Consider the following 22777-nt stretch of genomic DNA (forward strand, 5'->3'; position numbering starts at 1 on the left):
AGAGAGAGAGAGAGAGAGAGAGAAAGTGTTGAGCTCATGTTATTTGTCAGGTAATATTGAATATCAAAAAGAGCACTTATTACTTACTTATTACAATACATCAACTTCATTTCGTGCAATACATTACCTCATTATTTCTGTCTTAATAGGAACTCTTGATCTTTATTGGCCTCTTTTCAGCAGGAGTAGAAATTACAACAGCAGGTGAAATTAATTTACAACACAACTCTCTTGTCCCAACATCAACCCCATAATTGCCTTAAGTTCTAGACACAAGTTAGTTACTTAACTAATTAGAGCAGAAATCCAAAAGAAAATATCCACTGAAGTGATAACATACAATATCGCAGGGAAAAATACTGTAGTGTTCATTTTCGGCTCCTGCAGCAGAAAGGTCATGTGGACCACAGAGTTTAGTTTCGTAAGCCAAAACTACCAGCACCAGGCAGAGTAATCAGTGAGTCATTAGTATTGATTAAAAACTCAATCCAGCCTCTGCAGAACTGTTATTGTCATCCTGTGATATGGGGCACTAGAAAGCTAACCTAATGACCCACTACTCTACTGACTGCAGATCCCCCAAACTATTAACCATTTTGAGTTTTAATCAAACATAATGATTCATATTTGCCTGTGAATCTGAGCATGGTGGTACTGTTTCATCAAACACAGACCACTCACTCCTAGGAGACTGTGGGGTTCTGCTAAATCTCCAACTCCCAAAGAGGAGCAGAGTTGGGAGGTGGAGGCAGCTAGAGACTGCCAAGTGTGGAAAACTGGGTGGTAATGATTTATTTACGTTCACTAAACATACTTTTCCACTCATAAGACTTTAGATTTGGGAGCTTTGCATTAATCCGAGAAGAAGTATTTTATTTTATTTTTCATTATTACGAAGCAGACATGTGTGTGTGATAATAAACAGAGCTCTGTCTCAAATCGAGGCCCATAGCACAGTGGTTTTGGATCATCTCTAATTCTGGTAAACAGTGGATCTTGGGGGTTAGTGACAGAGAGATGGTCTGGGGAAACTGCTGTTATCAATAAATAACAACGCTCCATTGCTTTTTTCAAAGCCAGAATATAAAGCAGCTTCAAACCTCTCCTGCACAAAGCTTTTGTTATGTTCCTGGTACAGTAGAAGGATGTTAGGAGATTGCGGGGGTTTTATTTATTCAGAAACAACGGGGGACTGGATGTAAGAGATGGGGGATGAGCAGAGGTAGATGGGGGTCACCCCCTGTATTGATGAAATGATGACATTTAACACAAAGGAATTGTTGTTCTGTGCTATTCCAATCAATGCTAGAGCCAAAACTGACCAGTTTCAAATATCTACAAATGGCCTTTTTATTCTTTTTGTGTGATGGAAAGGAGGTCTATCAGGACGTAGACAGTTGCACTGCAAAAATATCAATCTGCACAAGTAATTTAAGCTGGTATTGAGGGTATTGAGTGCTTCTTTTATAAAAGAAGAAAGATTCTGCCATTCTGTTTTTTCTAATGTAGTTTTTTTCTTCAGGGAAACTGTCAATTACCCAGCAAAAGACAAAATATGGCAGATCAATGCAACTAGAGACCAACAGTTGACTCAAAAACAGACAAAAGTTGTCAAACAATTGTATTTGGAAACAAGGAGAGTGTGAAAGTGTTAAAGAAATACAACTTTAGTTTTATGTTTGAACCTTTTCACTCCAATGTTGGAGTTTTGTTCAAAGGCTCTGTCCCTTGTCATTTTTTTCATGCAAACATTTTAAAACATATCAAATAACCTACATACAAAATGTTTAGAGGTTACTGTTTTTACTCTCAAATCTCATGACATTTAATTTCAATAAGCGTTTTGGATTTGTAATCAGAGTTAAAAAGCTGTAGCCTTTAAAGATCTGGAAATTGTTAAGTGTCCTATTACACTGCTTTTACTTTCCATCCTGGATATTCTTATTATTCCTTCCTTGGCAACATTGTCTTTATTTGCGTACTGACATGAGGCTTTGAGACATTTTCAACTGATGTCATGGCAACAATCTGTATCCATTTGCCACAGTCAAATTTGTGTTTGTCTTCCAAACATGTGATTTAATTTTAATAGGAGCCCAAATCGCTTCAGTGAAACAAATCTATTGAAGCCATACTGATTTGAATCTCACAGCACTAGATCTACATCTCTGGAAGGGAGAATTAAGTTTATGGGCAAAAGAAAAACGCTGGGTTTGAGAATTCACAGGGCTCTGCATCACCATCAACACCAAGTGACTGGGAATTGTTAGGAACTAGCCTTGGGGCCTGACTAGGAGGTCTGGCACTAAGAAGGACTGAGGAGGTGGTTTGCTTTATGTATGAACAGTTCTATTCAAAATTTACAAGTCTATTTAGGAAAGGAAATTACACAGAATCTCCAAAAAAAAAAAAAAAAAAATATGATTGCAAAATCTGAAAGTACTTACAATAATAATTTCAATAAAAAAAAGCTTGGTTGAAGTTGGTTGAAGGCTGAAGTTAATATCTCTTTCCAAATTGCAGTATTTGTGAAATCGGTAATAATCTCGTCACAATTTTCATTCAATAATTCGGTCACTTGCTTAAAGCAAATAAGACAACTGTAGCTAATAAAACAGTAAACAATTTTAGTCCAACTGTGAGGGACTGCCAAAAGGTTATATCAATATTGATTTGGAAAGTTTGTGTGGGTATGCAATCAGAAAATTATTTTTAAAAAGATGAAACTTTGTCAGAAGATGTGTATCTCTAAGGTAAGGCTACAGTGTCCAAAAAAACAGATTGACAAATAAATAAGTAAAAACACCTTTGTGGATAAATGCAGTTGTTAAAGAGGTCTTGTGAGTTGTTTACAGAGGATTTGAGGCTGATGTGAGGCATATGACTGGAGCACTTTTTTCCTGAAGGAGGAGACAAACCAATGGGCTGACTCACTGCAGTCTAATAGTGCGAATGAGAGACCACAAGAAAGCTTGAAGCAGTGTAGATAGGTTTAGTTGCTGGGGGACTGGAAGGAAGAGAGGGGTGTGTGCAAGAGGAAGACTGTGAGGAGAATGGAAGAAGGAAGAGAGAGCTGGAGACAGAGATGTCCGGTTGCTAGATAAAGACTTGAATTACTATGCACTAACGCATATTCACACAATTACTATTGCATTAGTGTTTTTGGGTGAGCATGTGTGTTACGGGTGGGTGTCTGGGAAACTGATAAAGTGGCGTCTGTCTGGGGGCTGTTCGTGACATTGAAGAAGAGTGCTTCCATGAGGGAGAAATCAGGTCACTGAACATTGAAGCAGCACTTTAACCCAGTTTCATGAGTGGATTCCCTTTTCTCTTCTTTTATATTTTCTCGTGGACCTACTGTATATAAGCAATGACACTTCCTCCTTCCTATAAGTTGGCTAGGGGGATTGTGTGTACTTTGTGTGTGGTGTTCATGTGCATTGCAGTACATGACTTAATCCCTTGGGGACCAGTGAGGAACCTCCAACACTGACACTGAACCTTGAGGGACCAGCTACAGGGAGATCAACAATGTAAGGCAAGGTCAACCAGGATACTGCTGGCCATATGAGTGTGTACACAAGTGTATGTATGTGACTAGACGAGACAGAAAAAGTGTGAAAAAGAGAGATGAGAGTGTGCAAGAGAGCAGAGCATTTATAAGAGGAGCTTTTGCTCCCCCTCTGGTTCTCTATCTGAATAGCAGCAACATTGCTTGTATCTGTTTTTTTTCAGTATGTGTGAGTTTGTGTTAAATGTGTATTCAGCAAACACAGTTACACATAAGTTAAAACAACAATCAATTATTGAATCCTCACCGCTTCTTGGATTTGGCAGCGGAACACGTGGATCCTGAAGATCTCAGCATTGTAGTGGCTCTCGGTGAAGGCAAAGCAGTCGCTCTCTGGCGTGCCATCATGACCCCTCACACAGAACAGAATCTTGTAGATAGGGTAGTTGGCAATCTCCGTACTGTTGTTGGGGTCCAACAACCTAACCAAAATATCAATAAACATGTTGCTGTGTCTTAAAAGTCGCTATGGCACATTATTTCTGTTATGTGTACTGTGCGTATGACGTGAACATTTGAGTCCAAGTATGTGCAGAGGATGGAATAAATTGCATTCATAGTGCTGAGCCAGATCCAGTAGTAGAGTGACATTCAATTCAATCATATTTTCATATTCTGGTATTTGAGCATTTTCATGTTATATCATTTCTCATGCTATAATGTTATTGTTAGTTGTAGCTGCTGGAGCACAGTAATATTATGTTTTCTCACATCTTTTGTTAATGTCGACCTAACATCAGCAGTTCTAAGAGGGAGCGTGGAGCTGTTGAGATACATAAAGGGGCACATCGAGTCCTTTCATTCAGTACACACATGAGCTGAAGAAAGTTTGTGTCCGTCATCTTTCATACACATATCCCCCCTCTGAGGTATGAGTGCCATCATGTTAACGGTTCATTTTGTGAGTGAGTTAGATGGATGTGTATACTTACTCAGTGTTTTGCAGAATAATTAAGTAAATTATCTGACAAAGATTAAGCTAGTCACCCTAAGCTAACCCCTTGCAATGCTAACTACACTATCATCTATTCATGTAGGTATGGAAACAGCCTTGTGGCATGTGTTGTAGCAAGTAACCTATTTTGCAGTTGCATCTTTCATACAAATACCCCCCTTTTCAGGTCTTGTACATATGCATATTCCATACACACATACCTGTGCTGTAAAACTGGAGCTGATAATTCATGTTAAACTATTTCTCCTTATGTTCTCCTTACCTGACAGTGCCTTCAGACACGCCTGGCACGGACAGTGTGACATCCAGGGGGAGCTGGCACTGCCCTCTGAGGATACTCATCATACGAAGGGCCTCCACCTCACTGCGGGGGGCGTTGACCGACGCACATCCCAGATATGTCAGCTGGCTGAACACAACGCTGTCCTCATCTGGAATGGGACTGCTAGGACTGCCCTCTGATGATGATTCATCTGCTGCAAAGTGGCAATGAAGAAAAGAAAAGAAAATAATTATTTTATGGTTTCTATACTCCTTTTATCGTTGTACATCAACAATATTGTCCTCGTCTGAGATAAGTTGACTTGGCTAAGAAGTAAGAATAGAATATGGTATTTAGGAGGATAGGTGAGAGGGACAACAGTCATATCAATTTTAGAAATTCATGCAACAAACGAATAAAGGGGACAAAGTAAATGAGAAGAAATGGCAAAAGTCCTCTGCTACAAAGTTAAAAAATGAATGAAGGGTCTGGGAGTACTTACTGTATATGATTTAAAAACCCGGGTGCTTCTGTGATATTACTCTTAACGTTTTCATTAAAATTATATATAAATCTGAAGATAAAAGCCATTTGTGTGAGCTTTGTCAGACACGAGAAAAGAGGATAAGAAAAGTCCCATCATGGCTCACCTCGGTACGACCTCTCATTCAGCTCACTCTCCTGAGCCGTCTGAACAGGAAGCACCATCTCCAACTTGGGCGGGGGTGAGCTCAGAGGGTCAGAACCTGGCAGTACAGGTGAGGCTGTAGTGGGAAGGAGGCCACGGTCGCCCCCACCAAGACTGTCCATCCCTGTTTCCGGTCCCAGCCCAGTGTCAGCTACCGATGGGTCCATGAGGACATCCTCTAACTCTCTCTGGAGCTGCTGCTCACTTCCATTCCCCACAATCTGACACACACACACACACACACACACACACACACACACACACACACACAAGGGGTAGAAACACACATACACATAGACATGCACACAACCACACCAAAGAACAGGGACAAAAGGGGGCACAGAAAACAACATATTTAAACCAAAACACATGTAATAAAACACAAGAACACATATTGTTACACAAAATGATCATAGTAATCATCATAATGAATCAACTTTAAGATAATCCTGAGGCCTACAGCAACCATTTCTCTTGCAGTTTTTAGGAAAGTGCAGTGGCTCTGCCTTCAACAGTGATCTTTTGTCAGTAATTTAAAGTGAGTGTGGTGAAAGATGCCCTGTTTCATGTTGGCAGTCAGAGATATATCTTGATTACATGTCATCTTATATTAGTAATTAGTGGGTAAGTGTGTTTGAGTTGTGTAATAAGTACATCCAGAAATCAGAAGAGCACTGCTAACACTTACTGTATGTGAGCTTATTCTAGCAGATAGTAAATAAAGTGCAAAGTTTAAGGCCGGGCAAACCATCAAGTGCCACAAAACAAATTTCCCTGCTTTCTAAGGCTGCAGCCTGATGTTATTTAAGAAATGGAGAGCAGATTTAAACTGCAGAGGGCACTGCTGCACTGAGTAAAAAGGGGATGACAAAGGCAATTAAGAATAGAGAATCTGATTTTTAACTTTCTGTGGTGCATGTAATTATTTCACTGAATGATTATTTCACTAAATGTGAATCGCTAAATGTGGTCATTTCTTCAGTGCTGTTAGACTATAGAGAAGAGTGTAAACTACTACTATGATGTCCGTGTCAATACACCTAAAAAAAACTTGATGTAAAGCAGCTATCAATTCTTTATTTAGGTTCACACATCTGACAGACACACGTCTAACTGCGTCACTACGCAACTGTGGTGGGGCTTGTGATTTACAGTTAGTGCTAAAAGCCTTGGCAGCTGTCACATACAACTTCAGTCCTACATGTAAGAACGTCTATCACTGACCATCATCAAAACTAAACTGTTGAAAAAGCTGGCTAAGGCCATCACTCAACAGCTGGTAAAAAAATTCAGGGAGCACAAATAATCACAGACAGAATCACCACGGAATCACATCACAAAAAGAGAGAGGAAGAAAGAGATACACAAGCAAGAGCTAAAAAGAGAAGAGTTGGAAAGGAAACATAGCGAGAGAAGAGACTGACCTTAAAGCTGACCCCTTCCTCAGAAATCACCTGCATAACAAACAACAAGTTTAGACACACTGACTCCTCTCTGACTGGATGGGCTGACTGGGAGGGAAATGTGCACAAGAGTGTGTTGGCGAAAACCAAAAACATGATATCTAAATGACTGAGTGTCAGTGAATGGAGTGATTTCACCACTACATACTGAGAACAGAGGATGTGTGCCGAGTACTGCTTCTCTTCCCTCTGACAGCAAGCACACAGCGGCAACTAGCCATCGCAAAACTGCCCTCAACTGTGTTGTCCATCAAAATAACCGCACTCTGTTAAGAGACTATGACCTCATGTAATGTGCAAATTCATGCTCTCTTATCTCCAAGCATTGCACATTACAGACACAAGTGTGACTTCTTCTTATCAGCTGAATATGCAACATACATGCTCTGCTGGCGCCATCTTCTGGTACCTTTACAAACACCAAGTCCACAATTCTTTCCTTTACAAAGAAACATAGGTATAGTAATGACTAATGGACAGAATATGAACATGCGAGGCAGCTACTTCAATCAAAGGAAATGTGATTACTAGTACACTGAAAGACACAACACACAGAGAGGAGAGGAGAGGAGAGGAAGTAACCTGAACCCATTAGGGACACACACAGGATGGTGGCTGGTAGCTACATTTCTTTCCTCAGAAAGTCTTCTTTCTCTTTGCGGAGAGACACACCCTGGTCACAAAACACCATTATTTTCCCTGACAATGAGTTCAAAGCACTTGCTGCTGCATCACCATGCGCCACACTGTTTGTAAACTAATATCTGCTGAGTGAGTGCCAACTGTAGCACTGAACTGAGTCACAGAGGGCATACTGTATGTCAGACATACTGTAGTATAATAGCACATGCTGTACATTAGCAGAAGCGGCTGATTGACTGCAGATGGGGAATTTGTTTTTGTAGCATTGAACTTGCTTGACAATGAAAGACAAATTGGTAAAATATCAGCTGACTTGCCTTACACGTTCAGCTCGCACAAAACAATGCACAAGGGATAGTGTTTTCTTCAGTCGTTTTAATTGTGTATGCATCGATGATCCCTTTTTTTCACTACCGCATACCAATGAAATAATACAGACAATACAGTGGAAGAACTAGAAAAACAAATGTAATTCGTCACAGGTTTGAGGAATAAGAACAAGTTCTTCACTTCAAACAGAGCCTATGAAAATGCTCTCAGTTTTTAGGGATGTGCATATAACAAGGATTTAAGGACTTTCTTACCATAAGTAGCAAATGGAGAAATATACACAGATAAAACACCCAGATCTAAGACAAACTAAAGGGGGTAGAGTGAGAATTTGGAAAAAGCAAAAAAAAGAAATGGTTAGCCTTATGGTTAGAGTGTGAGACTGCATGTTTGAAACGATGGACGAGCGCTTTTGACAAGTGAGTGATGAGCACAACCTGGTAACGATGTAATCTGTATGAACTATGATCCTAACCTGCCATTTAAACAAGAAATACAAGGTAAAGATGACATGAACATCAAGATGTTTTGGAAAATCATGCCCTGGGTTCTGAGATACACTCTTAAAACTGTTTTCACTCTGCAGCAGTGTCTGGCCTGTTATCCTACTGGTGTTTTGAAAATAATTATAGCTTTACAGTAACTGTCATTTCTCTTGTGTACTCAAGAGCAGATTGTAACTATTTTAGTATTAACCATACTCATGGTATTCACAGAAAGAAGCACCTGAGAAGCGGATGTATGCCATGAGGCCACTGTAAATATCAACAGACCAGTGATCTAGTGTACTCAGGACCTAAACTTTAATTAGACGAGTACAGCTCTGAAGTCACCCTTCTCTCCTTTGTACTTCTGTCCATACCTACACCCAACCATCCTTACCTTCAGTCCTGTCTTTTCGTCATCACTACCATTATTAGTGGAGGAGGGTGTCTCGTCCCCCAGCCGGGACACAAGGACAAAGTCCTCACTGTTGAGAGTGGACACTGAGTCCGAAGACACGCTAATCTTCCCCACCGAGCCCTTGTCATCCATGGCTGCCGCTGTTAAACTCAGCCACGCTGCTCATGAATGGAAGACGGGAGGAGGAAGTGGTGGGAGATGATGAGCAAAATCACCTAGAGAAAGAAAAAAAAAAAAAAAGAAAGAAAAAAAGCAGAAAACAGTCATGAGGTGATGAAAACCATGAAAAGCATCTTTTAAGACGACTGGAAACTTGGCTATTTGGACACTAACCCTCTAAAAATGGTGAAACCTTTTATTCTTGACTTTTAGAGGTCTTTTTAAGCTTAAGGAAACTTTGTGGCAGCTTTACAAAACTCAAAGAGAGGGAGCATAAAGAGCGAGATAGATGGTGCAAAAGAAATGTTAAGCAAAAAAGCATAGTTCAAGTAAAAGAGATAGACAAGAGAGCAGGCTACAATGAAGAAAAAATGGATCTGTGGGCCATTTAGAGCAGTTTTGTCAATCTCAGCAGAATAGAGAAGATGTATTTGCAAAATAGCTTGATGCAATGCAAAGCCATGGTGATACAAGTGTCATTCAAAGAAACATGCACATGAAAGTGAAGGATTAAAGGAACAGGCCAGCTTGCTACAACCATCCATCTATCCCATGTCAGTAATGTTCCTTACAAAGATTCAGTTGTGGTCCCCTACCACCCCATTTGACATGTACACCAGAAATATATTACCTAAACACACAAAAAAAGATGTACTGAATGTGATAATTGCATTGTGTACACTCTTCAGTTCATGGCGGTTCTCGCAGGCCTGCCAACACAACCACAAACAACCTAAACTGAGATCCTGTGGGGAACACTACACATCATCAGCTCATCCTTCACTTTGCCTTTCACTCCAGCTCCCTTCAGCCATCAAATATGACAACGTGTAACTAATCAGGAGACGTTTCTAGAACTGACCAAAGCACAAATTCTCAAAAATCATATGAGATTTTCACTTTTTGCCATCAGAGGAAAAGTCAAAAAAATCACTTCAATATCAAAACGATCATTTAGTCTCTAAGTTAAGGTATAGCAATAGGAGGTAGAATTAAGGTAAGATTTAGTTTTACAAGCAAAATGAGGAAAAGCTCCATCTTTACAGTTATGTTATGAGGTGGGGGGTGCCATTGTGTGTAACACAGGAAGAAAGGCTCAACAGAAGGTTCTGGCAGAGGTTCAAGAAGAGACCATAACAAGCTATTTCTGGCAGTTTCCCCTCTCAACTCTTTCCTTTCACTCTCTCCCATCCCTCTCCCTTTCACTACTCCCTTTTCTTTATCTCTCCTCCTCCAATCTTCTATTTTTCTCAGTCCTTATTGCTCTCCTCTGTTCTCCTCTACCCTTGCCCTCCTCCATTTTTCTAAAGGTTTCAGTTGCTGTTTCTCGCACATTACTCTCTTGTCAAACCCCCACCCTTCCTATTCAAAGCAGGTTAAACAATGGAGAAGTATTAAGAAAAAAGAACTGCAGCGGAAGGTCAAAGCAGTTCATATTGTGAATTACTTATGATAACATTGTTATACTGACCCCAACTAACACTCAATATGAGTAGCCATCTCTGTGTGACAAGAAGGTTTTACAACTGCTTCTGCTGATATGAATGTTATTATTAGGCTTCCAATATAAATTGAGTAATATAAACTGACAGCTTAGGCTTGCACTCTTTATCTTTTCAAAGCAAACTGAAGAAATGAGCGACTGTTATTCATCCAAAAGTCCTGGGTGTTGTCTTTCACTTGTATTTCAACTGAAGTTGAAAGACAGGGTTACAGGGTGAAATGATTTGTCATGTCCACTTACTCTGAAACATAGAGTGTCAGTTTGAGCAGAAAACTGTCACTCTGAAACCTGTGTGTAGTAATGAGAATGTAGATTTTAATACCACACTCTGCTGATCTTTGCACCAAGTGTAAGTCCTATAACTTGAAGGTAAGGTTCACACTTATGGTTTGGCTCACTTGGCCAACACCTAGAAAAAAAGATAGATTGTTGCCTTTTAGGTGTTGTTGTTGTTGTTATTACAAACAACCCAAGGAGTAATGATGAAGCCATATGGACTGGTAGGTAAGTCACTCATTGTTTCAGTGACTGTCATCTTGCATCATCGATAAAAGACGAAGAGCTATGTGAGTGACAGCAAGTCATGCAGCACCTACTGGCTTACCTCATGTACCACAGGTAGCATGTTTCACTTGCCTCGTATTGAGGAACTGCAACAATTCACAGAGCACACAAGCCCGTCACACCTCTGTTTTTACCTCCTTTTCACTTCCTAATGTCATCGGAAAATCCCAGCAATTCACATGTATGCATTAAGTTTACCAAATGATCTTACATAAATACATGCATCTCATACAGATCGAGTGATCACTTTCATGAGTTTACAATCAGAAGATGGATTTCGTGTTGAATTTATACTAAAGATCACATATATACTATCATCAAATCTTATGGTTTGCACTCACATCACAAACAAACTGAACCAGAGTCTGACTAGTAAACAACCACGCTTGAAAAGGTGCATAAAAATAAGCATAAACGTACAGAAGCAAACTTCAAACTGTATTAGATCTCTTTCAACAGGTTAACAGTTAACCTAATGGGTTAGTTGTGAAGCCAGGTACAACATAGAGACAAAATATTACAAACATAGGAAAGAAGTGAATAGGTTCACTGCTCCCATTCGGGATTTCAATTTTTGAGACTGGCAATGATCTTAATTGAATGTCAGATTGTGAGAAATGTACAATTATAATAATACGATAAATAATAAAAAATAAATATAATAAATAAATAAGCTACATTAATAAATATAATATTTCATCATGGTCCACTGGCCATACTACAGAGGAGAACATTTTTATTAGATAGAAGATAGATATAGTTGGACTTATGATATAGGCCTAGCTCTGCAATGATTCATCATCTACCTTGCCAAAATAACACTTTCAGTCAGCAATGACAACTCACCTTAAAGCCCCTTCACACCCACAGTCTACCAACACAGGTGTTTGTACTGAAGTTGCATGATTAGACCTCTTCTTAGGACTGTGCTCAATTCACAGTTTCTTCACTCTCCTAATAGCTTCATTGAGCTTGTTAGGGAGCTTCAATTTACATTGTTATCATTGTTATTACTTGATATAGTTTAGTGACATAATGTAATAACTGTAATACAGTGTAATAAGTTTCATGTTACCAAACATTATAGAACTGTACCTTAAGATCTGAGAAATACAAATCAATATTCTAGAACTGTACTCTTCCATCCTAGATCTCTAACGTTACATGTCACTTAACATCACAGAACTATGACGTGAAATTTTACAATTGTTATCTTACATTCTGGAACTGTCGCAGGTCACATGTACAATTATATAATGTTACAATTTCAATATTCTCAGAGTACATTCTAGAATTGTAACTTTGAAAGTCCCATGTGAAACACAATTCTGTAACCCTAACTTAACATTTTACAATTTCAACTCAAAATTCTACAATGGTAAACATTCTACTATACTGTAATAGTGATGACACCATACCAAAAATTTGGTAGTTGAGACCAATACCAATGAAATTCCACAAATCTCAATACAGTGCCTTATTGTCTGGGTACCAAAGTATCAGTTCTCTCCAGATCCATATACCGTAACATTCTACTATCAAAATGTCACATTCTAGAAATGTAATGGGTCATAGTTATTGTTCTAGTATGTTACAGTTCCAACATTCTAGCACTATAACTTGACATTCTACAATTATAACTTTTGAAGCAATATTTTTAGAACTTTATCCTAATATTATAGAGCTGAATCTTTGAAACTACCAGGTCATTTAAAATTTCAGGTCACAGGTAGTTTTTTAGGAGTGTAACGTAACATTCTAAAAGTTGAAACTTCCACGTCACTAGACATTCTCAAAACATTCTGGATCTGTAACTTTGAAGGTCCATACTCACTTAACATTCATGAACTATGCTGTATCATGTAATTCCCAGCATAGCTCCTCCCAGCTTTAGCCTGACATTAGGTCTAATCAGGAAGACAAACACCTGTGTGGATGTGCAGGGCCTTTAACCTGCAGCAGATTTCCCCCTTGGGCCAATTCCATTATCTGCAAGGATCTTTCATCTACCAACTGTCAAATATTTCTTTATACAGATAAAATAAAAATTGTAACAAAGAGCAGAAAGGCATAGTAAAGCTCAGTCCATAAAAAAAGAGCATCTCACTCTTTAGCAATCCAAAATCTGCATCACTCCTCAGTCCTTATTTTCACAGGCTTTTAATCTTGAGGAGACTTTGCAGATGTTTACTCTACTTTTGGCTCAAAGGCACCAGCTTTCCATTTTTAGCACACTTGTAATCTGAATGATTAATCTAGTTCTTTTTCCTCAGACTTTTTCACTTGAACTTTTGAGTTTCTTAAGTTTCTTTCTGGTCTTTTGTTTGTCAGTTTGTCACCAGTGGCTGCTGCTGATAAGGCATATTCCTAAAATCTTATAAACAGTCTTAGAACACATCTGTGAAAGCATTAGCAGCGAGCTAAGCATTAGCAGAGCAGTGCTTTCATGAAAACAAATTAATCAACAAAATAATTGAAACTGCAATGCCTGAGCCTCTTTCAGTCCTTTACATTCTGTGGCATCCCATAAAGCCTCCTGATGGCAACTTTTTACACGTATAGGTAAAAGATTTGAATAGTCGTATCTGATGCTACCAAGTCCTCATACTTTAACTGTGACATTAATAACTAACCAACCCTATAAAAAATACCTATAAATATCAGTAAAGTATTATGTTTGGTTAGAAAAGAAATTAAACTGTGGCCAATTCGTTTCTTGGGCCACCATAAACCTTAAAGCAGATTACTGCTTTGTAACCCTTGAGTCAATCATTTCACTAGAGAGCAATCTAAAGCTGAGCTGAGACTCCACAACTTGTGATGTTATCTGAGAGAGATGGCAATTAGCTTCACTAACTCATTCATGTTTTAATTCACAAATACTGAAAACCCTATCAACCTTTGCAGTTGAGCGTACACCCACACATGCATACATAAACAGAAAAAAAGTAGTTTTATGCTGGATCACACACACAAGTAGCTGTATTATGAACACAAATAAGCACACACCCACAGGCACACATGTGCATGCACACACAAACCTAGCACTCTGTCTCTGACTAGCTGGCGGCTCCAACAAGCTTATAATGGTTGCCTTGTCACCCTGCTTCCCTCCTTTGCCTCAGTAACAGCTCTCTGCCTGCTCCTGCCAAGCTATACTGTTTGTTATCAACCTTTTTAGTGCCATGGTACACTTCCAAGAAGACACACAATCCATTACATATCAGGCTAGTGATTGTTACAAAATCAGAAATAGAATCTCCTGTCTAAATGCTTAAAAGATTCCTAAATATCTTTAATTGGATGACATTTCTAAGCTCATGAGAGAATTTTCTTGAACTTTTACAGAGTTGCTTTGTATAATTTGATTTTTACACATCACATTCACTGTGTTCAACAACACCATCTTGTTCTCTACAACAGGAGACCTAAGTAACAGACTGGTTCTTTATTCCATCTTACTATTTTTACCCCAGCCACACCTTTCCCGTGAAAACTTGAAACTTTTGTTTTAATTCTTGCTTCTTAAATGTTTTTTTTTTCTATCTTCTAACAGCACAGGACAGAGGAAAAGAAATGGAGCACTATTTTGTCACCATGACAACAACACCCTCATCATTTGCAGCATTTCATTTGGTCCAAACCACCTTTGGCAAAGGTGGCGATATTCATGCAAATATTTTGCTGCTCATATGTCCTGGTAATTCTGACTGATAGAGTTCTTAAAGTTAATTCTGATTTTCAATAAAATACAGCATCTTAGACATGAATAAGATGAAATAGATTTATAAGATTACAGGATCTACCCTTCACTTCTATGTTCCGCACAGGGAAGTAAAATGTCCAATATTTACACTTACATATTCAAAGCACCAGGGTGTAAAATATTTTACTACATAATATAATTTACTACATAAAATGTCAAAACATAAAGTTTATTTCCCAGTGACCTACTTTAATTGTGTGTTTTGTCTAACCAACAATCTAAAAGATAGTCAATTTAATATCACATATGGATAAAGAAAAAGCAGTAAATGTTCACATCCAAAATTTCTATTTGATCCACAGAAATTTTGCAATTTTTCCTTGAATGATGCCATTTATCTATTGTCAAATTATTTATTGATTAATCTAGCAACGCCTTGACATTAGCTCTTAAAAAGTTTGGTTATCAAAAAGGTCAATGAGTTCAGTGACTGATACAATGTGTATTACAATGTGGTACTGGATACATGAAAAATAGTAAATTACCTTGTTTTGATAGGAGAAAAAAAAGAAGCATGTATTTAGTGATAATATGCAGTGAAGTTCAATCTAAATTGCATCTTTCAGGATTACAGGAGTTAGAGCTCAGAGTTTTACCAACATAGCTATTAATGCACAAAGTGATAACCGCAGTTGGGCTGATGTAGTCTGGGTGTGACCTGCAACTAATTTTGGGACCAAATGACTGACAAAAGTGGCCTCTCTTAGCTGTTTGTCACAGGTAAAAGCAGAAGCACAGCATCTGACAAGAGTATCTATGTCGATCCATGTGTAAAAATGTGGACACTGGAAACCTATGCCTGTCTTTTTGCTCTTTCTCCACCACTCTCCAGCTGAATGGTCTGTTCTGGGCTGCCAGCTGGGCGCTGCGTGCACCTCACAAGGGAGAGGAAGACACAGCCAGACACAGCCAGAGAGCATTCAGGCTTGCAGCACAGTCCCTTTTGACGTGCCTCACAGCAGTGATTTCAGCCAGGCAGAGACACCGGTGAGAAAGGGAGAGGCAAAAAGGAAAAGGAGAAAGAATGAAAGCTGAACTACCACAAGGTCAGTCACAAGGTATGGTACGGAAGGAAAGAGAAAGAAAAAGAAATGAAAGAGGGGCTCTGAATGATCAGGTCAAGATGTACAACTCCAGGAAACACATACACACACAGACAGACACATGTAGAGCCTAATTTACATCTTATTTGTCCTGTGTGATCACCTAATAACCATCTCAGTGCAGCTCGACAGCAGAGCGCAGGCTCCCAGTTGCCTATCCAGGAATGAAACCTTTGCATGTTTCAAACTCAACAACAAAATAATTTCACATGACTGAGAAAAAAAAAAAACGACTTTATCACACAGTGCGGGCCGGCCTTTTAACTTCTGAAATGAAGAATTGGCTACACCAACTGCCTCCACTGTGAGATACTGAGCCACACAATGTGTAGCTATTCACAGACATTTATTTATCAGTAGATTATATATAAGCTCATAATGGAAACTTGACACCTGTGTGTGTAAGTGAATATGTGCTCCAACAACAAACAGTTGTTAAGGGTAAAGGCCTTTAGACATTGGAATTGAAAGCAGCAAGTGCCACTTATACAAGGTTAAAGTTAGGACTAAGCTTATTATAAACACATATCATGTGAATTCTGGAGAATAAAAGTGAGAGGAAACTGAATTTCACTCTTAAAATACCAGATAAGACAACAGTTGTATAAATATTGATATTCTACATTATTAAAGGGATCAGGGATCATTATTATACAAGATGTTCAGGATGGCCTAATTTCAACTCAATGAATTATTCAATCATCATTCTTTACCATGAACTGTTTTGTGTTTTTACTCCTTCACCACATTGCCATTTGACTAAAGGGGCTGGCTGCAGTTCAAGACTTAGCACAAATGCAGGGTGATTGCAATAGGAACTGAACACACTAACAATAAATTTAGGGATGTTACACATTTCTTGTCACTGCGGTTGTTCACGAAGCATCTAATGTGAGGACTGAAATATCACTGGTTACACATCCTAAAAACCAGCTAAAAAAAATAACCAGTCCTTTCCTACAAATAAATAAAATTTAAATAGTAGAATAATGAAGAAGCAATCACTGGTATATACCGCTGATTAAAGTTCTAGCCCACCTGGAGGTTAATGACAGGAAGTCTGAATAATTTGAAGGATTGATTAATATTAAATACAGGCTATAAGCTATGTATATCAGGATAAGTCATTAAATATTACCAAAGCAATTACTAACTTTTCTGATCTGAATTATTAGCAGTGGGGTTTTTTTTTTTAAATCCACAGCTGCATGCACACAGACAGAGATCACCTATAAAGACGACAAGCTTGGATTTTAGATGCAAGTTTGCACCCATTGGTGAATGAAGGTAAGTCACAGTGTGAATGCAACATTATTGATGCTTCACGTAATCAAGCCCTTCACAGTTCCACAAGGCTCCACAGAAAGTTCTGCTATTGTGGAAAGACTCTCTCCAGAATGCCTCCAAACACTTTTATCTACATTTAAGTTTGATAAATAAACCGATAACTGTCTGGTTTGAAAGAACCAATTCAGCAGTTCGGGCAAAAAGCTGAATCAGCAAACGGTACACCTGATTTTCAAGTCGTTGAACAGTACACAAACACCCACAGCTACTCATGCAGCCATTGCATAATGCCACCAAAAACCTGACATTTCCTCCAAGCTCATTGTGGATGTTTTGAAATTCAACTGTGATTTATGTTGAGTCAGCAATGAGCAAGGGAAAAGGTTTTGCAGATGTTACTGAGTGCATGAACTAATTCTTTGAACTCTTTTCTAACTCCTCTCTTAGCTATAAAATGCATTTCCATGCTTTTGACCCTACATAGTCTCCTTTTATCTCATCCACAGCAGCTGGATGAAGGAACCACTAATCCACTGCAGTTCATGCCAGCCCCCCACCCCCCGCCATTCAGTCTCCACCAGCTCCCCAAATAACAGGTGCATCTGAGGGGCGTTGTTGGGATTTCAGAACATTCAGGGCTCAGTCTAAAATCAGTTACAGACCAAGCTATAATAGGAGGGATGCCAGGAGACACACCAAGAGAAAATATGTGACAGCTCAACAGCAAAATGCATCAATTAGGTCTGACATCTTTGGTCCTGAGAAAGGGTTTATAGTACACAACTTTGGTTGTATAGTTAAGTCCTATATTTTATTATGGATCACTTGACAGTTGTAAGAAAATGTGGCTGACACGTAGATGCTTAAAAAAATACTAAAACTAATTTTTAAAACTTCATTCAAATGAGTTGTTACATCTTTTGATCCCTTCTATATATTGTTAGTATTGCATTTCAGTATTAACATTGTTGCTATTTTGTTATTATTTTTCCATTTGTTCTGAGTTATCATCACAATCCTAATATTGCAGTCTGTTTTTTGTAATAATTACTAATAAAGAGATGCCTCAAATCAAATTGGAATTAATACTAATTGGTGAAAAAAATATTGTACTCATACTGTCTTAAAAAACATAATAGAAAGTATATTTGAAGAAGCACTGACCTTTGTACTCCTAGTATACATAATAAATGTTATGAATATAGCAAATATTTGCATACAGACAAATCTGAGTGTTGTGTTTTTTGTGCATGCATGCATGTATCACCTGATGAGGCTTTACTGCAATACCTGTGCTTCAGGAAACAGAACAGGAACAAAGAGCTGAGTGAAGTGGCAGTTGGCACAGTTGGCCAAAGTTACCATACATGTTGTCCACTGTTGTGAAAAATATTCAAAGACACAACAAGGCAAAAGCTACTGGTTTCAAGAATTCTATCGTCTGTGGCAATAATAACCTGACAACAGCTAGTTCGCTGTTGCAACTGATTATGTCTCATTACTGGCAGAAAGTGAGAGAAATATAGAATATTACTCAGTACAAATGGATTATTTGGTCAATATGTGCTGGCATTACTTGCACTACTATTTACATATTTACAGTTATAAAGTTAGTTTGTAAATGTGTTATAGCAGTGATTTTAGCTATTGTAATGAGTATTTCTGTGAACTAGAGGCACTGGTAAAATTATTCAACAGGATTATTCAACATAATAATCAAGTACCTTCAGGCAATGCCTCACAGTAGACAACTCTCAAATCTTGATTGTCAAGACACCCATGCACCTGCTGGTCCCTCCCTTATCATGTGACAATAACAAAACTTCAACTGACAAAAAAAAAATAAGAGTGGTAATGATCCTTGAGTCTGAGTACTTGACTTTGAAGCAGAACTTAATTCTACCTGTAAATATCTGTAGGGTAGTTCGTATTAACTGCTACTGTTTCAAACAGATATTTATTGTCAACACCTAGACATACAATTAAAAGGTTTTCATCTCGTTTGTTATAACAATCTAAGTAGAATAGACGTTACCTAAACCAATCTGTAATCATATTCAGCTATATCGCTTCATCTAATCCTACTCTATGTCTGTATTACCTATATGTCGAAATGCACTTGAAATTATATGGAACACTCCCATTAACGTGATCATCAGTGTATTGTGAGGTACTGCTGAATGAATTAATACACCATAAACAAACAACAGTATCTTGCAGTATCTATTATCGGTACTACCAGCCTGTGCAGACACCGTATGTTGAAAACGAAAACAGAGCACACCCAGCTGTCACTCTGCCCCGTGCTAAGGTATTAACAGTGTCAAATAAAAAGAGTTAAAGCAATTTAGATAAAATATGTGTTACACTAGTCACAACTACTCCAGAATGGTTTCACAATCATTTACTATTTGACAGATAGTCTAGATATCATGGTAGCATACACAGTAATTGGCTTTCTGGACACCACTTAATCTGGTTACAAGCAAACCTGCTACATGTTAATGTAGCGTGTACAGCCTCATAAGGGCCCTGATACGTTTCAAACGCCACAGTTCTTTGACAGATAAGTTATCCATGGTTAAATATCTTATGCTCGATAATGCTGGAGCTTAATGTAGCTAGCTCTACAGATAACTTACTGCCTCACTTAGCCCTTACCAACCTGCCCAACGTTAGCTAAGATAGCTATTCACCAGTCATCGATTCAACGCCCGACAAAAATGTTTAACTACACCGTGACCAACTAACTAAACTATTCCGCCACCATAAAGTAATTAATGCGAACTGTTATTTCAAAAGTGTTCGCAATATTTTGGTGAATAAACCCGCTGACTGGCCCTCGCTGGAGAGAGCCTTGATACAGGCCATTACTGTATATAGCTGGCTAGCTAACGTATGCTAGCCATGCTACCCTGAGAGTTACAACCAACAAAAAGGTATATTTCTTCATAACTGAAGAGACAGCTGCATTTAACTTTAAGAGTAAGAAGCATGTGCAAGTGCAAAACATCTTACCTTTATTCCCACAGTTATATTTATTCCAATGGTGGTTGGCACAACATTGCACTCTCCCAGTAACATCAGCAGCAAACAGCATCCAGCCGAGCTGTAAACACAACCCCAACCAACCCGCTGACATCCACACTGCGCATGCGCCTGTCAGTGCCCCCGCTCCCCTGTGCTTTGGAGGGGAGGCTTGATGACATGATGCCCCTAGAAATTTGTCTTTGGGTCTTCTAGGGCAGTTGTTCACAAACCTTTTCACATCAAGGACCCCTAAACAGACACAAATGAGACCCCCATTTCATAAAATTTTGTCCCAGGGTGTCTAGATTTTTGCTTTTTTATGTTTTATTACAGATTGTTTGAAACCCAAACCAAAAACAAAAGTTGCTTCCCCTTTTGGTGGGGACCCCCAGGAAGCTCCTCAAGGATCTATTAAGCAGTGCACATAGGTAGGCCTTTATATGTGTAGACGTAAGCTATGTGTATGTACATGGTATATTACTATACACAACGTGATACTTTCATGTTTTTTTCTATTACGTCTCAACTTCATGCAGGTCAAGTATCACAGCAGGCAAGTCTTAAGTCTCAAGACAGCTCAGGACGCTTATTTATTTAAAAAAGAAAGGTATACCTGCCATTCTGTCTTATATTCATATATATTCTCATATTGTGTAACAATTTTAATTTCGCAGAGCAAACATTGCCTCAGAAGTTCAAACCCAAGTTAATCTAATGTAAACCAACATAATTCACTAGTTTTTGGCAGCAGTTTGATGAGGATGGAATTCACTTGTTGACAACAGATTTGAGATGAAAATGACGGGGACTCTGATTGATCTCCCAACTATGCCTTAAAATCAGCCACTAAACCACAGCAGTCAGCTGTGACATACACACCCACTATTCTCATTGTGCTGCCCTTCCTGTCCAGCCTGTTGTTTCACCAGGCAACACAATTGAACAATTTATCCAACAATTTAAAAAATAAGAAAAGACATTAAAAGTGACACACATACTAACACTGTGTTAATGGACCTCTGAAGGACAGTCTGCAGTAATACTTACTATAGAGACCTATCATGCAATTTCCACTTACCTTTCTATGAGATTTGGAGAATTTTAGCACCCCCTTGTGTTTTAACCCTTATGTGATTCGATTTTAATACTACACTACAACGTGGTACAGTGAGAGGTCTCACACAGTCACCGTGTCCCTGACCAGGAACCCATAATGCCTTGAGCAAATATGCTCATGAAGAATAAAGTGTATGAGTGATGCAACGGCCTCTTTTGTTTACATAACTGAGACAGTCTTAGATGGAGTTGATCACTGTGTCGGGTCCTCACAGTGCCTTTTCAAAGGCACAACAGGAAACTGAGATTCACAAAGGATGACAAGAACCAAACAGACATAATCAGTTGTCGGTTTATTGTAGCATGCAATTTCAAGTGCTAAAATCTTCCTTTTCGTAATTCCATCTCTCAGTGCAAACACAGAAGCAGTATGCTGCTTGGCCAAGCTGTCTGTAAGTCAGTGTAATACAGGTGAACAAGCCAGAAAATGCACAGAAGAATCAGTCAGTCAGTCAAACAATACTTAAACCATCAATCATTAATAGCACATTAATCATCATCACCATAGGTTAGACCTACTCCATTCCTGCATTACCGAACAGTTAGGTAAAAGGGAAACCTTTCACAATGTGATATTTCCAAGGAAATAAATGGAATACGTAACAGTATTATTCATTATGGGGACATTTTAGATATGCTGTCTCTTAAGGATTTTATTTTCCTCATTCTGAAACATTACACAACTGCCCCAATGATTTAAACATTTAAATATAGCTGATTATCACAGGTTGTATAAATGAGCGTCTATACTATAAGTCCATCTAATGATGGTGCCAGACTGTATACAATGACGGATGTGTACCATCTCTTAATAGTTCATTTACATTTCAATCGAACAATAGATTCGCAAATAAAATGTCTAATACAGACATGAATAGTCAGAAAACATCAGTTCATCATGTTTCACAATCAACAAACAAGCTTTTTCCCATATAATATAGAATGATGAGACACTTTCTTGTCTAATAAAAAATTTCAACAGTTTCAGCAAACTCTCAAATTCAAAACAGAGAAGCAGACTTAGAATATACTAAGAAGGAAAAATACCACAACAACAACCAAATGTGGTCATAACAATAATAGTAATAACAATATAATCTCTATTAAACAATAATTAATTCTCATGAGCAAACAAGTAAAATGCTGCAAGCAAACTTCAGCACTTGACGTGGCCACACAGTGGGCATGTGCAGAACTCTTACAGCGCTGGGTGTGTTGTATCACAACTACAGAATCATCAGTACTCCTCCGCCATTACAAGAGGGACTATATCACATGCATGAGGCAGGATGCAGGGAGGACAGAGGTGGTGGGGTGAAGGAAAGTGGGGTGGGGGTGTGTGTGTGTGTGAGAAAGAGAGAGAGAGCTGTGAGACTGTCCTCGCTTACAGTCGGCAGGGTTAAATGCCAGTACCACTAAGGGCACACAAAGATG

General features: G+C 38.6%; 1 protein-coding gene across 2 annotated transcripts in view; it reads right to left on the reverse strand.

Moving 5' to 3' along the window:
- rabgap1 (RAB GTPase activating protein 1) overlaps nt 1–20347 on the reverse strand; it is a 72033-nt gene extending 51686 nt beyond the window's left edge. The window contains exons 1-6 of one of the 2 annotated variants that reach the window (XM_023401514.2): nt 20216–20347; nt 8794–9029; nt 6901–6930; nt 5439–5697; nt 4789–5002; nt 3819–3993 (exon numbers count right to left, since the gene is read on the reverse strand). In XM_023401514.2, the coding sequence (XP_023257282.1) occupies nt 3819–3993; nt 4789–5002; nt 5439–5697; nt 6901–6930; nt 8794–8946 (831 nt within the window). In that variant the 5' untranslated portion in view covers nt 8947–9029; nt 20216–20347. The remainder of the gene's footprint in view (nt 1–3818; nt 3994–4788; nt 5003–5438; nt 5698–6900; nt 6931–8793; nt 9030–20215) is intronic. The other variant, XM_023401515.2, reaches the window with a different exon arrangement.
- Between the last annotated feature and the right edge of the window lie 2430 nt (nt 20348–22777).

The sequence above is a fragment of the Seriola lalandi genome, unplaced genomic scaffold (genome assembly GCF_002814215.2).
Source record: "Seriola lalandi dorsalis isolate HSWRI2012SDOR001 ecotype SW California unplaced genomic scaffold, Sedor1 jcf7180002053686, whole genome shotgun sequence".
NCBI lineage: Eukaryota > Metazoa > Chordata > Actinopteri > Carangiformes > Carangidae > Seriola > Seriola lalandi.